We start from the raw sequence: 16,743 nt of genomic DNA on the forward strand, positions 1-16,743 counted from the left end.
AAATCTTAGGTTTTTTTTTTTTTATTGGCTTTCACTTTCAAGGAAAAAAGCCACGGACAGATGCCATCCATCAAAATGGTTTACAGAGCTCCATGCAGGCATTCCTTTATTAAATCCTTTTCTTTTTATTCCAAAACTAAGTTATCAAGCTTATATTTCTCTTGTTGCAGGACATGACTTTACACAACCATTTTACAACTGGAGATCCAGTCTTTAATAAATTAATTACAGTATTGGACATCTGATATATACATAGATTCATTTACTTCTATTACAATTAAAAAAACAATATCATTCTTTGATTTGTCATTGAGATAGGATATTTTCAAATTGTTTTGTGCTTTTATTCTTCTTGATTTTTTTTTTTAACATAGCAAACTCATCTTAATGAAAATGCCACCATTTTGGCAGTGATCGGCCAGCAGAGGCCTCCATAAGGAATTTCCAGCAAACAGGTAAATAGCTCTTTTTTCATTTACAGAACCATCGGCTTCAAAATTAGTGTATGGAACAACACAGTAGATAGTATGTTCAACACAATCGTTACATTGTAAAAATTGTCTATCTCAGATTATCATAAAAAATGCAAATCACAGCCAGTTTTTGGCGATTATAAGACCATATTGCACAAAAGTCCTTAGATACACAGAAAAGTTATGCGATTGGATTAAGTTTAACAACAGCTACGTGGCAAATGAAGCAGTTTTTACTTTGCACATGCAGTCTCTGGAGTTACACTAGGACACTGTTCATAGGACTACAAATACAGATTGCTTGCAAGTAGAGTGAATGTAAAACAAACTGAGTTTGGCAATTCATTGTTTTCTGTCATATTTCCTCCAAACGTAACCATGGATAGCCTTGATAAAAATGGAGACAAAGACCATAATGGTTGTATTTTCACAGTAGCCTGAGGAATACTAAACTACTTTCAGTTCCCATCCCAGCCCTCCAGAATCATCCTTATAATGAAAGTTAAGATTCAGAAGAAGAGCCGGCAGTACTTTCAACATATGACTTGTAAATCTGAGAGTTCAAGAACCTTGGGAAGGAATCTCTGTGCATTAAGGTATAAATCTGAAGTTGGGCATCTTCATACATGTGAGGACTGGGATCCAACAGATTTCTATTGATCACCTCTCTAACTCGAGAATCGAGACTGACCTAAAAAGAAATAAGAGCAGATACATTAAATCATTTTCATAAGACCTTGATTAAGTAACTGTAGGTTTGTGACATTGCAGAGAAACTAAGAGATTAAACACAACTTCAGGGCATCTGGAGGTCATCCTTTCAAGGCTGCATAAGCTTATAGCTTTCTTTTTTCCTCCAGAGGAAGTTAATCTGTTCATCCGGACATCCGGTTCACAGACAGCTTGACTTCTTTCGACTCACTTTTCTGCGCATCCACTCAGAATCTTTGGACAACTGTCAGAAACATGGCCCAGGGGCAGAGTTGTGGCGCAGTGGGTGAGGATGCCTCTGGCAATGCCTACATCGTCAGACTGCTGCTCCTAGGGCTGATCTGCTTGCACTGCGTCTTCCTGCTGCTGTGCATGGGAAAACAGCAGGGAATTTTGGCTCTACTTCCCACACAGGAGACCCAGATGGAATTCCAGGGCTTTTGTGGGCCTTTGGGGAGCAGGCCAGTGGATGCATTTCTGGCTCTTTGTCATTCTGCCTTCCAAGTTGGAAAAACAAACACAACAGATCTTGAAAAGATAAAACTGAGGTATCACAGAACTCTTGCGGCAGAATATGAATCCAGCCTCCTCCTATTCTGTTAACTCTACTGGTTACAAGGTAAGCATGCATTGGCAGAGGAGAGTTCCCTGACAAAACCTAACATACTTCTACTGGCTTCCCACAGGTTCAACTGTAGCAGAAGCAGGAAATGAAGCAAGTGCAAGGACTTGAGGAGGCAGAAATGCAACAGAGTCTGCAAGTCTTATGTCCTACTGAGACGCACCCAAAGTGCTAACAACAAAACAGAATAACTGTTTGATGTGAGAGTGGAGATAAGAAATAAAACCAACATTTGGAATGCACATTGTAACAGTCCACATGGTGTTCTTTGAGAAGTGCCCAGCAATTAAATTATAAACTGATTTGTGTCTCACTTCCCCCTCTTAGTGAATGCTAACCCTGGTGGAAATGGCACATCGTGCTGGAAAGGGAAATAAGGTCCAATAAGAGCAATGAGAGTATATTTGGGGGAAGAGCTAGAGCTCGTGTGTGTGTGTGTGTGTGTGTGTGTGTGTGTGTGTGTTTCCTTTTATCATGCTTCCCACCCACTGCTCAGGCCAAGTCTGGTGCCTGAAAACTTCATGATTGGATCGCCCATTTTCCCCCTCTAACTACCTTAGGGTCCCCAACACCACAGACTAACGGAGCTAAGCTGACTGACAAGGAATTGCTGGTACATCTGTCAGCAGAAGATGGTGACAACACTGATTTCTGCGGTTTCACTAGATTGTTCATACACAGGACATCATAACCACGTTGAGATGCACTGTATATAGTCTTTGAGAATTCTTTAATAGAGGAGAAAAAAAATGCTCTGGAAAAGGATTATGCAGTGTTTATTTTCTGTTATTGCCATATTCTGACGTCCTCATTAAGTGCAAAGTGACTCAAAATCTAGATTTTTTTTCAAGATTTTTATTTGCAAACTTTTTTTTTACTCAAGAGGAAAATGTTGCCACTGGAGTTAAACTGACTTGTATCCTGACATGCAAGGTTATGTATAGTAAGTAAAGTCGTCCCCAACACACTCAATCGTTTTTGTAAATATTGTTCTTCCTTTCCAACTTGAGAAAACCTGTCTTTCCAATGGAGAAACAAGGTAAGAGAATGATTTAGTTATTAAATAATGATATGATTATCTCATTTTCTTATTAGTAGCTATAATCGTGTTATATTAATAGATACCCAGAATTATTATTAAGCGTTGTGAACACTCATTGCAAAAGTGTTTTACTACTTTGAGATGGTAGCAAAATACAGAGTAGTAGTTTTCAACATTTAGTGATCTGTAACAAGATTACCTTTTCATTTTTCCACTTAAAAATATGATATTTATCTTAGTATCTGATGGTTTGCTTGACAAGGTTGTTGATCAAAGGAGGTCAAGTAAGGATGAACCCCATGGCTGTGAAGATGTGTCCTTTCCCCATGACATGTTTGTACAAGGCAGGGGAGCCGGACGCCAGCCCGGGCCTGAGCCACAGGCACTCCAGGATTCACAGTGTCTGGGTGGTTTGTAAATCCACCGGGTTTGAGGTCCAATGCATCCAGCAATGGGGAGTTCCCTGGAAAGAACCAGCCCTGAGGGAACAGGCAGTTCAGCACCATGGTTAAGAACCATCCTTGGAGAAAGGAAACTGCCTCTCCCCCAGGCTCCCTGCGGAGTGTAGCGAGGCAAGGGGCACACCACAGAAACAAGTTTAAAACTCACCCTGACCCAGGGCACAGGAGCCCTCTGTTCGACCTAACATCACGTAAACTGGCGGCGTTAGCACTGCTCAAAATGTTGGCAGTGTTGAGCCGCTGAAGTTGAGACAGACCTAAGTGACTCTACGGTCTCCTCAAGCCGGGAACACTCCTCCCCACAGGGGAGAGGAGCCGGAAGAGAAGTGGCAAGCGTAATACAAATGCCCCCTGGCAAGGCCACAGACTCAGAGAAATGCAATCAGAGCTAAGGCTCCAGCAAGGGCACACACTTACAGCGAGAAGAATTGGGACAGAGAGATGTTGCTAGCGCGGCTTGGAAACCTGGGCTACGTCAGTTATACGAAGTGGTTCATCTTGTAGATTTCTTATCCGGCGTCTGGAGACGGGATGGTTCCAGAGATCTGTGCCTCTGTGCCGTGCTAGGGCAGGGAAAGCCACCCGCTGTGACAGTAGCTAATAGCCACGTGGGAGACCTGCGAGGAGCTCTTCAATTCTGCTCTGGGGAGCGAGAAGCGCTCTGTAATTCTGGCTTTCATATATTTATATATATATATATATATATATATACCTTTAAAAAATTATTTCTGGGAGCAAGTATACCAAGTTTGACTATGTCTTTTTGTTGTAGCCATCAAGATGCAATGGAAATTTTGACTCTACTACCTTAGGGAGAATTATGCTGAAAACGATGAATTTTCACTGAAACTCTTTTTTTCCCCCCCCCCAGAAGATTCTCCAATATGTTAATTAATTTAATTTTATGTTGATTTTAATGTCATGATTTTTTTCCTCTCATTTTTTCCACTTTCTGGTTTTTCTAAACTTGCTTTATTTAGGGTTCTTTTCCATGTAAAATTCTGATTCTTTTCTTTTTCCTTTAGAAGTCCACATAAACTCTTAACTGAGCGTAACTTCTACCATTGCAGATTTTATTTTCTGACAGTAACTAAATTTAGTATTCCTGGGTTGTATTTCATAGACCTAAAGAGACACCTAACTTCTTAGCAATTCATATATATATTTTTTACCACGCATTCACTTAGACATGAATCTTCTTGTGCTAAAAACAAGTATACAGAAAGCAAACATAGATTACAAGTAAGATTGGTTGGATTTATCTCATGGATTTAAGATTACTCTTAGAACAAAGTGTAACAACAAAATTGTTGGTGAGGTCTAGATGAGAAAGCTCACGTGTTTGTGGGGAGGATTCAGCCATGTGATTAAAGTCACTGTTTTTCACTTGGTTTGAGGATACATGTTTATTCTAGAGAATTCTGCAGTAGTGTGCTGAAGAAGATACTGGGCAAGGGAAGAACCCTCAGCAGGTTGCGGTTGGAGGAGCGGAATCTGAAGATCAGGGACTTATATTCGCTGCCAGATAGGGTCCCTCTACCTCTTTGAGCTGAAGTGAAATCTGAAGTGAAAGCTGTGGTTGAATAATGTGGTGACACTCAGGTGTTAACAGTATCTGTGAGCAGCAAAGTTAAGGCCCGTGGACGCTACTTGCAGTAATCCAATGCCATGGGTGTTTAGCTTGGTCATGAAGACACTGGTTTGAACATTAGTAGCCCTCAGCACAGGACCTGAGTTGAGCCTTCTGCTCTGGCTCTAGATTCCAGCTTTCCACTGAAGTGGGCACTGGGAGATGGTACCAATGGCTTAACCAGCTGGCTTCCTGTTATCCCCACGGGGAAAACATGGTTGAGTTCTAGCTTCCCAAATTCAGTCTCCCACCACTCTAGGCACTTAAGGAGTGAACTAGTGCGTGGGAGTACTCACTCATTCTCTCTCTCATAAATACACATTTAATGATATGTTTTGAATTTATTTTTGACATATTTTAAAAATCAAACTCCATGTCTTAAGCTTTGTATCAGCTTAAATTCCACCTTCTCAGAGGCATCGTCCTGATGGCCTCTACTTTCAGCTGTATCATTGCACCTCCCCACATGATAACACCACAACTTCAACTTCTGGGTCTTCCATCTGACTTTCCTGACTTTCTAAAGTATAAAGGTCTGTCTGGTTAGACATCATTCTGACACTTGGCCCAGTGCCTGGCTTACAGGAAATGCTCCATAAATATGTTTAAATAGACTTTTCTCCAAGTTTATTTTGTTGTGTTCGTGTTGTCAATATCGAGCTCATTGGGGTTGGCGTTGTGGCATAGTGGGTAAAACCTCTATGTGGGACCTGCATCGCTTTTGATCCCATCTGCTGTTAGTGAGCCTGGGAAAAGCAGTAGATGATGATCTGAGTGCCCGAGCTCCTGCTGCCCAAGGAGCAGACCCAGAGGAAGCTCCTGGCTTCACGCTGGCTTTGATCTGGTCATTGCAGCCACTTGGGGAGTGAGTGAACCAGCAGATGAAAGACCAGACTCTCTCTTTCCCTTTCTCTAATTCTGAATTTCAAATAAATAAATAATAAATACATCTTGTAAAAGTGCTTAACTCATTAAATACCAAATATATGTTTGAAGAAATAAACAGCAAAATATGCCTGATAAAATGTGCTTGGAAAAATCTGACCTAAATTATTGGAAGTGCTATGTACACACAGTTGTGCCTGAAGGCACACATTCTAATGCATTCTGTCACAGAGTCCATCTGGTTGTTGCCTAAGTGTGAGGTTTACGTGAGTTCAGTGCTCATCGGTGTTATAACATTTTTCTTTTAACTGAACATTTACAAAGAAGCCAGAGGTCACAGACTATTCCAGCTGTTAAAGCACCATGAGTACCACCACAGACTTGGTAGCCTGCAGCGCGTTCCCCATGTCATCAACCCAGGAAACTAATGCCCAGGCTTCGGGACACTGAAGTGCGTTTCCAAGTGCCATGCAGGTGCCAAGGGGCAGGTAGATTACAGCCCTGATGAATGGTGACGTCACTGCTCAGGAGTTCTGTAGCACATGGTTTTGTTCATCCACAGAAAAATGCTATACTTCTAGGATTTTTATTTATTTCTTTTCTCAGCCATGCTTATAGCTGATAGCACCCTTTCAATAGATATTTTTTTCAAGCTCTTCATTTTGTTATTTTTTTAATATTTAACAGATACAGCTTGCTGTGGCTTTGCTGCAAAGTGCAGTGTGCAGCAAAGCCATTGATCTTCAATGGCCTTTTACAGGTCCTCATTTGTTTTCAATAGAGGACATAATTAAACAAAAATTCATGTTTGAAACAAATGGTACTTTTCGTGTAAATTTTTTGGATTTTTAAAATTTAAAATTTGGCCATTTCTCCTCTTAGAATGTACTTTATACCAAGAACAGAAATGATGCTTTCTCCTCCTTGAGTTGATCTTGGACACTAATATATAATGCACAGACAGTTTCAAATATAAGCAACATGCTCTTGAAGCCATGAAGTTTAATTTTCTACACACTGGGGCCCGGCGCGGTGGCGCAAGTGGTTAAGTCCTCGCCTTGCAACCCCGGGATCCCATATGGGCGCCGGTTCTAATCCCGGCAGCCCCGCTTCCCTTCCAGCTCCCTGCTTGTGGCCTGGGAAAGCAGTGGAGGACGGCCCAAAGCTTTGGGAACCTGCACCCGTGCGGGAGACCCGGAAGAGGCTCCTGGCTTCGGACCGGCATAGTATCGGCCCGTTGCGCTCACTTGGGGAGTGAATCATCGGACGGAAGATCTTCCTCTCTCTCTCTCCTCTCTCTGTATATCCGCCTTTCCAATGAAAAAATAATAAAAATAAATCTTTAAAAAAAAAAAAATAAAAAAATAAAAAAAAAAAAAAAAAAAAAATTTTCTACACACTGGCTTAAGCAGTTTAAGGAAAAGTGTTATGTACGTATCAGTAATACTGAAGAGGCAGACTTTATTCGCACATAGCACAGATGTACATCATCATCCAATCTAACAAAGGTACAATGGAAGTTAAGCTTAGTGAAGAACGACACTTACTTAATTACAAAATCCAGATCACTTTCAGTTTCTTAAGCTATGATCACTTTATAATCAATTCAAAGGTTCATTTTCTCCAAAAATGGTCTTAGTAAATAAAAGTTACAGAATTTGAGAAGTAGAAAAGCTAAGTTGTGAGCACCAGGCCTCAGTTCTGACTGCTTCCCGGGGACAGTGCTGAGAGCTGCGTTAGGAGAGAGGCGCCCAAGAGCCATGCAGCTACAGCTGCTGCTGTGCCCATTCCATTATAGTGTTTTTCTAAACAAGTTAACGGAATGCTGTGGCCCAAGAGGTGAGTGATTTATCAAAGGCCACAAAATGAAACTGATGCAGAGCCGGGTCTAGAACCCTGTGCACTTGAACATGAGTTCAGGGGCTCTGAACACATCTTGTTCAAGATTCTGTTCTCTTCACTGTGAAAAACCAAGGTGCAGATGGAACTAACTCAGTTCACCAGTAATCTATTGTGGCTGATTAGAAATCAACAAGATCCCTCTAGGGTTATCACTCCCCCTGGAGGGCACAAAAACTAGGACAGGGGCTGGGGTGGCTAGACCGAAAGGCACCCAACAACATCTGTGTGGGCTGGATAGTGGAGCTCGTTAGATGGAGCTAGGCTTCAATGCTCATTGCCGTGTATGAGAGCTGAATGGGATGTGGGACAGACTGGACTAGTCTGCTGAACATACTGGCAAACCAGGTTAGGGGGAGGGCGTGATGGAGGTTATTGCAGATCACTCCGACTAGGCTCCCACTGGTTTATGTGAGGGCCGAGTGTGTGCTGGGCAGAACCAGGCTGGACTGCAACACCCATTGGTCCTAGTGGAAGACAGGGCTGGAAACACAACCAACCCAGCGATTGCAACCACCAGATGATTGGGGCGATGGACTGTGCCAGGCCCTGTACTTGCTAGTACATACAAGAATCTGGTCTGGGAACACCTCAGACAAAGTTTCTTTGGGGATCCCCCCAATCGAAAATTCTGGACTCAGAACCCTAACCATGAAAAGACAGAAGACAGAACAAGTCAATCAACCACCTCAGCTATATGTTGGCAGCGAAATACTGAGCAAACAGAGACTCTATGATGGACTATTGTCAATCAGTGCATTCTTCAAAGACCTCATCGTGCTTGGAATGGCGAGATTGGCAGCAATTCATAACTGTTGAACTATCAAAACCTCTTGAGCAAGACCCTCGGAGCATGCCCCACATCAGGGACCTGGGGTGAGTGGGAGACTGGGTGGGGCTTCTCCCTTAATATCCCCCTTTACCTCAGATACATGAAGGAAACAATGTGGAAATAATAGTCTGACCCACTTTCTTGTAACCCTTGAACCTTTTTACTCTAATTAATTATGTAAAGATTGTCAAAAATATAATTTAAAAATGGAAAAAGAAAGAAATCAACAAGTTTTTGCAAGAAAGGTCAGTGAGCTACAAGACTTGAAAGGCTCAGAAAACTAAACACATGTGTCAGATTGTGAATACATTCGTGAGTCAAGTTTCTAAATATGGCCCAAGAGAAAATACACCTAACACTTGCCTTCAAGCAAAACCTTTCCAACAATTAAACTTTTATAGCTGAAAATCCTTTGGGGTTTATATATATATGTTTTGCTATCAAATACCAATCATATGTACTCTGACAGGCAAGCGAGCAGTTAATTAAGCAAAGGTACTTCCTTCAACCCAATCATTTATATTCTATCTCAACTGCTATCGACATGTTGGCACAAAGGTTTAAAATAACAAAGATTGAAACTTCACTCGGTTCTTCCTCTGGTGTATCTGAGATATTTAGTCATAATGTGAATATTAGAAACATTTAAAGAGTGAATCATACTGATTATTACACTAAGTAATAATAGTTTTTGTAGTTTAGAAAAGGTACTATTTTGAATTGGAAATAATATTTCAATGACTTTTTAGTAAAGATTCATGTTTACAACAAAGAACTGTGGTGAAACAAACTATTATTAAAAGAATCAGAATATAATATTTATATTTCACCAATAGCTAATTACTAGTAAATTGTTTTGAAAATTAAGTCTTGCACAATGTTCTATTGATCAGCGACATGTGAAAGTCAGGAGCTGTGAGTAAAGTGTGAGAATCCTCCCAAAAACTAAAACTTAGAACATGGAGCCCGGGACCCCGGCTGTGGCACAGCCAGAGAGGCCTCCTCCTGCAGTGCCGTCACCGGCTTGGCTGCTTGGAGCTCCCAGCTCTTCCGCTTCCAACCCTTCTCCCTACCACTGTCCCCGAGATACAGCAGAAGATGGTCTAAGCGCCTGGACCTCATGTGAGTGGAGCTCCTGGCTGCCGGCTTCCGGTGGCCCAGCTCTTTCAGGCCATGCACCAACAGAGCATCTCTCTCTCAGTAACTCTACATTTCAAATAAAGATATAAATCTTCATAAAAAAAAAGGATAATGGTCAAAACAAAGTCTCTACATGTACTTAACATGGGGAGCATTTTTCCCCCTGAAAAACAACAACAGGAAAGCCATTGATTTGAAATGACACATCCACCATTCAAAGCAAAGGCTGAGGGCGGCCGGAGATGCAGCACTTGGATACAGTCGTATAACTGGAGGAGAGAAACGGGGTCATTTCCACAAGCACTGTAGCTTTGTATAATGAATAGACAAGAAAGCCATGTCTTTGGGGACATTTGAATCACCTGGTTTATTTGCCTGTCATATATAATGCATTTTTAGGATAAAAGTGAGAATCAAATGATTATGCTAACTGAAGCTCAGTAAGGTTGATAGATGTTGAGATCGGGGTAATCAATAGTCTAAAGAATAAACTTATAACATGTAGAGTTACAGTGGTGCTAGAAAAACAAAACGTATTGTTGGAAAAAAAATCTCCTGTTTCGTTTCTATGAATGCCTTTTCTCCTGCACCTGTAGAAAATAATAATAATAATAGTGAAAAAGAATCAATCTGTTGTGTATCTAACTGAAGCAGGCTTGTCATTTGTAGAGCCTTTGCTGCTGGTTTATCTGAAACGCCAATGGCACTTTATCCTGATGGACCATTTCTTCAGCTACGTTTCTTTAGACACAAAATGACCTGGATAGCTTTTCCAGATTTAAACAGCATCTAGAGCTATCCAAAGCAGACACGAAGTCTTTGCGCAGCTGTCAAAGTAAGGAGTGAGAGGCATGGTGGGGTGGGTCGTGTCCAGCCCTGGATGAGCAGCAGTGGCCACAGCGCAGCCCCGAGGGATTGGGATGGGCCATGTACAGCCCTGGATGAGCAGCAGTGGCCACAGCTCAGCCACCAGGGATTTGAGCAACGTGCAGTGCACATGGGGAGGGGGAGGTGTGTTCTGGGAGCAAGGGGCAGGTAATTTTTGTGTAATTTAAACATTCATGTAAATAGACAAAAATCACAGTCGTTCTACTGAGATATAAAGGCAAGAAGAGGCTGCTGTGGGGAAAGGGAAGGCCCTGGAGGAGCCGCTGTGTTCCCCGCGTGCCTTAAAATCCGCAGCAAGCGGCTGCCCAGAGTTCCAGGGTCCTCCACGCGGCCGGACCTCCGCCCTCACCCAGCGTAGCCAACTCCCGGCTCTTGGTCCGTTCAAGTGCAAACCTGTTTCTTCAAAAGTTAGCGTACAAAAGAGATTTGGTTGCTACAAGTGTTCTTTGTAAGTACATTTTGATCATCAGAAAAACAGCTTGCACATACTTCCTAAAACAGAGAATCTAGAATAAGTAAAATCATTTCCATTTCCATCTGGCCCCTGGATTCACAGCCACTGTGAAGGTCTATTCTTTAGCTCCGTAAAAATGCAATCGGAAGCTTTGAGAGCTATGCCATTGTTGCCAAGCCCCTAGGTCATGTTATACGTGCACATTCCTGGGCTCTGTTTTCAAAATCCAGTCCTGAGAGGGACTCAGGAATCCACCTCTCACCCACAAGCTGGGGCAGTGTGTCACCCAAGCCAGCCGGGCCTCAGCTGGCAGAATCACTGCCTGCCAGTAAGTCCTCCCTCGTCCTTGGTAGCTTCCGCCCCAGCAAACTGCCGGAACGGGCTCCATCAGGGTGGTTCTGAAAAGCACATGGACTGCCACACGACTCAGCCAGAGCAAATGATCAGGACAGCTCAGGACAAAAGCTGAAGTCCCATCCAGAGACCTTGAACTTGGCCACACCCCACGCACTACTCAGAACAGGGGTCTCCTTGGGATTTTCTAAGGGTGAAGAGGCCCGCCAAAAGGGTTATTATTATTATTACTATTATTATTTTACCTCTTTCGGTGACAATATGGAGATATAATCTTCATATATCATCCTGGCTTTTTCTTCTATCACCTTTTTATTCTGTTCCTTCTTCAAGTCTTCGCAGGCAAGCCAGAAAAGTAGATTTTCTTCACTGTATTCTGTTCGGAGGAACTCTCTGAAGAGGTTTCTCCCTGCTGGGGCCTTCATCATCTTGTCAAAATTCTGAGACCAGGACAAGACCTCATCCGCGGTCGGGTTTTGGCTGGAGAGGACAAGAAAGAATTCATTATCAGGCAGCTGTGACCTAGGCCGGCCGGGCAGCGATGGTCTTCGGTTGCTGCCACCTGCTGGTCGCTACTTGACTACTCAGTCAGGTCAGATCTGGTCAAATCCCAGCCCAAACTGGGAAAGTTGGTTCTGGATGTGGACCAACATTCCCACAGGCAGGAGTTCGGGGAAGGGGGCGCAGCGCTCACACAGCAAGGAGCTGTGCCCGACAGGCACCCAGCCCTCGTAAATCCTGGGTGAAGCTTGGAAGCGTCTGAGCTCTAACGACACAAGTAGTCAGAAACAGACTGGAAATGACTGTGGAAAGCGCCTCTAATTTTTTCTTTGCCTCTGATACAGCTTCCAATTTCCCAGTTATACATACACGGGGCATTTTTGTCTTCGCCAGGCATTTTTCATGTGTCACTGGGCCTAACAAGAACAGTTGGATGGTGTGTATCTACGACACACTGCCCAAAACACGAAGGGTTTTTCTGAGGAGTTATCACTGTTGAGAAGTCGAAGGCTTTTATGACGACACAGGGGCTTTGCAAACGATATCAGTGCTAATGTTTAAAGGCGATTGTACTGAAAGACACATCAGCAATTGTTGCATTTTCTTTTCCTCAAAGAAGTGGAAGAACGGAACCTGCAAATTCCTTTTCCCTCTCCCTGTTGCACATCATGAAAATTCTCCCTGAAGCACGTTTGGCCGATGACGTCATGTACATCTTTCTTAGCCTTTAGGCCCGCTGTTTGACTTGGATTTGTTACCAATCCATAGTGCCTGTTTTTTTTTTTTTCATTCACTTAACTTCTCATTTTAATAATGCTTCTAAGTTACTACGAAGCATCTTTGGCAATTTTTGTTTTTTGAAAGAGAAAGATCTATGTGAATGACATTTAAGCTGATGCCACGACCAGCAGAGACATTGAATGAAAGGCCATTGAGGTCACAAAGTCAGCTTTCCCAGACTGAACTTGCATTCATTTCCCTGAGCTTCTCTGCGGGACAGCAGAGAGCGGGAGAGGATGCTCACGCGCTCAGCCGACAGCGCGGAAACCCAAACCCAAGCGCAGCGCGCTGGCCACACTCACCATTCTTCTAGGACCTGGATGCTTTCCATTTTTGTGGTGTGTGTGGGTCTCCCTGCACTGTCCCCTCTGTCTTCATTCCGGACGGTGAGGCTGTAAGATAACACAACACTATTTTGTCAAGGGAAATTTTGTGCATTAAAGAAAAGAGTGGCGTTTTCAGGAAAAACATTTTATAGGAGATTTCATTTTCAACTCTCTGAGAATATTTAAAAGACAAAAACAGCTTTATGGTTTTTAAATGGCCGGCAAGCCCATGTTGATAAACAAAATAGAAAACTTTAACATAATAAAGCAAATCAGAGTATTAAAAATGGATATCATCATAAATTCTGACTTTGACCATATAATTTGAATTACTTAGAAATGGCTTAGACAAATGAGCATATGCTGCGGTTTTTCACAGATGTCATTGCTTTATTCCTTTTAAAGTTTTTAAATCGTGACAGATAAAAGACTTAATGCATTCCATGGACACAGTTAAAGAAGACAATTCGACTGCCTTTGCTCCCTTCTCTATCTTCAACCATATGGACACAGACGTAAATTTAATCTATTCCATATTCACAGGCTTACCTTGCCACTAACCGTAATATTCAACACGTAAAATGTGAGAGGATCAAAAGGCCACATTTCCACTCTATCGTAATCACGAGCTAAGAGCAAAGTGTGTGGGTGTGTGTATGTTACGTGTTAGCTCTTTAAATGGGACCTCATTTTGACTTTCGGTTGGTTCCATTCAGTTCATTTTCTATCGATTTTCTCCACTGATAACTAAGAGGATAAAACATTTCGGAATCTAACACAGGCTATCTTTCCTCACAGAGCAGCTGCACCGTCAGATTCTGTCCTTTGCCCAGCCACTAATCCTCCTGCTGTTGGACTTGAATCTGATTGCATCTTTAGCTTTTCCACCCCTGGCAGTCAATTTCCATTGTCTTGTGAAGTACAAAGTTTAGACCTGGATAGGAAAGATCTCTGTCTCCTGGGATACATTTTGGGAATTCTACCAAATTATACAAATGAGGCCAAGCTTATGGGTGTGGGTACCCCAGAATTTCAGTGGTCTGGTTCAGGCAAGCAGAGGCTGGGCAGCCCCTTCAGCTGCAACAGGCAGGTTCTAGGTGTGGGCCAGACACACAGGGCAGTCGCTCATGGGCGGATCTGAAGGAAGCTGGAGAAGAGGGCTTCACTGCCAGGCATCACTTGTAAGAAATGGATACTTTTGTCAGAAAGATGACCTTCCTGACCATCTGTCAGCATGAAAAGTTCAGAGGTGATCTCTTTCAGTTCTCCATCCTTCCATTGATGTGGTCCATCAGAGGCAATGGAAAGATTCACTTTTTAGTGCTTGTTATGACCCACATGCCATTCATTAAGCACTCATGCTATTATCTCCATTTTGCAAATGAGCCAAGTGAATGGCACAGTAGGTAGTTTTCAAACAGAACACTATACGCGTGGCACTGTTGGAGTTTAAATGTTGCTCTGCGGAAGCACCCTTCATTCTTTCTGATCACCTACTGGGAACAAAGCCCTCTGATAGATCTCCTGGTTATTTACCACCGATGTGAATGCAAACAGTGTCCCAAAATACGGGCTGGAAAAAAAGACATGCAGGGAGACAGCGTCCAACAAGTAGTGAGTCGGGAAAGTCTGGGATGAGTAACAGAAACAACGTCTCCTCGATTCACTCTTTCCTTTGAGGATGCAGAAGTGAGGCTGGAAAGAGCGTGGCAAAGGGGAGAATGAGAGGAGCAGGAGCCCCACGCACAGGCCAGCCTGCGGCCAAAGGAAGACGGCAATAACTTACTGGAGAACACTGGGCTCGTTGGACGAAAGAGTCCAACAGAAATCGACATGGACAGTCAGAAAAAGGACGCCACAAGCAAGAGACATAATGTAACAATGAAACAAAGATCTCCGGAGAGCGTGTGGCAGGATAATGGCAGGTGCACTGATGTGGAATCACACAGATGGGAGCGCCCTTCCCTGCTCCCTGCCAATATGCCTGGCAAGGCAGAGGATGACGCCCGATGTCTTGGACTCCACCCAGCCACATGAAAGACCTCGATGCATTCCAGTCTTTGTATAAGCATGATCCAGTCAAGGTCATTTGGGGAATCAACAAGTGGATGGCAGATCTTTCTTCATCACTCTGTTCTTCAGACAAATGAGTAAATAAGTAAATATTTAGGAAAAAAGCTTCCAGTGGACCTTGGCTGGGCGGAAGGACTCGGGGAGCAGTGCTGATCAGGCTTCCGTGTGCGGCTGTGGGAGTGTGCTTGCGGTTCTCTCTGCTCCTGTGAACTCGAGTCAGATAAGTGTTACAGGAGATTCATTAAGTTCTCAAAGTATCTCTGAGTGATTCTCTCCCCAAACGGCCGCAATGGCCAGAGCTGCGCTGATCTGAAGCCAGGAGCCCAAAGCCTCTTCCGGGTCTCCCACGCAGGTGCAGGGTTCCAAGGTTTTGGGCCGTCCTTGACTGCTTTCCCAGGCCACAAGCAGGGAGCTGGATGGGAAGCAGGGCCACCGGGATTAGAACAGGCACCCCTATGGGATCTAGACGTGTTCAAGGTGAGGACTTTAGCTGCTGAGCTACTGTGCCAGGCCCCTGGCCAGCTTTGTTGAATTTGTGTGTGTATATGTGTGTGTATAGATACACACACCTTAAAGCACTATCAAAAGACTTGCAAAATATCTCGCCCGGATCCAATAGTAGCATCCTGGAGACCGATTCTGTTTCTTTCCCACACAGTGTTGCCTACGAAGTGCAGGCTCAGCTCCTTTCACACAACGTCTCTGAGAAGTTTGTTCTCCAATGATGCCATTTCTGAGGAGTGACAACTCTGAAATCCGCACAGATGAATCACAACTCCCTGAACGTGAATCTTGGCTCCACTATCTATTTCTGTGCTATTTACAAACATCCCAAATGTTACCATATTAGCGTAATGGTGATAGAAGACTGGCTTGTATCTGTGTCTGTCATTCCCACAGATGGTAAAACACGGACACACAATTGAACCAGAACTGCACATGACAGCCACTCAATTTTTTCTCTAAGATATTTTTATTTGAAAGAGTTACAGAGAGAGAGAGACACAGAGAGAGAGAGAGAGAGAGAGAGAGAGAGAGAGGAGCTTCCACTTGCTGATTCACTCCCCAGATGGCTGCAATGGCCAGAGCTGAGCTGGGTTGAAGCTGGGAAACAGCAGCTTCCTCTGGGTCCCCACAGGTGCAGGGCCCATGTCTTGGGTCGTTCGTGTGTTGCTTTCCCAGGCCATAAGCAGGGAGCTGGACTGCAGTGGAAGACATGGCTCCCCAGCTGGTGCTCATCTGGATTGCTGGCATTACAGATGGACGATTAGCCTGCCATGCCGCTGCACTGGCACCTCAATATTTTTTTAAAAAAAGATTCATTGTAATTTTTATTTAAAAGGCAGATACACAGAGAGGAGGACAGAAAGAAAGATTTTTTTGTCCGATGGTTCATTCTGCAAGCAGCCACAATGGCTGGAACTGAGCTAATCTGAAGCCACGAGCCAAGAGCCTCATCCGGGTTTCCCACGCGGGTGTAGGGTCCCAAGGCATTGGGCCATCCTTGACTGATTTCCCAGGCCATCAGCAGTGAGCTGGATGGGAAGTGGGGCTTCTGGAATTAGAACCAGCTCCTGTACGGGATCTAGATGTGTTCAAGGCAAGGACTTTCACCGCTAGGCCACAGCACTGGGCCCGCTCAGTACTTTTTTTAACCATCCACATTTGTATC

The 16,743-nt window shown here is 43.6% G+C and overlaps 1 protein-coding gene across 1 annotated transcript in view; it reads right to left on the bottom strand.

Moving 5' to 3' along the window:
• Nucleotides 1-975: 975 nt before the first annotated feature.
• RGS17 (regulator of G protein signaling 17) overlaps nt 976-16,743 on the bottom strand; it is a 35,008-nt gene continuing 19,240 nt past the window's right edge. Inside the window, exons 2-4 of the mRNA XM_040965442.1 lie at nt 12,975-13,064; nt 11,637-11,871; nt 976-1,164 (exon numbers count right to left, since the gene is read on the bottom strand). Coding sequence (XP_040821376.1) covers nt 976-1,164; nt 11,637-11,871; nt 12,975-13,064 — 514 coding nt within the window. The remainder of the gene's footprint in view (nt 1,165-11,636; nt 11,872-12,974; nt 13,065-16,743) is intronic.

This window comes from Ochotona curzoniae, unplaced genomic scaffold, assembly GCF_017591425.1.
Source record: "Ochotona curzoniae isolate NIBS_2020 unplaced genomic scaffold, NIBS_Ocur_1.0 scaffold_3890, whole genome shotgun sequence".
In the NCBI taxonomy this organism is placed as follows: domain Eukaryota; kingdom Metazoa; phylum Chordata; class Mammalia; order Lagomorpha; family Ochotonidae; genus Ochotona; species Ochotona curzoniae.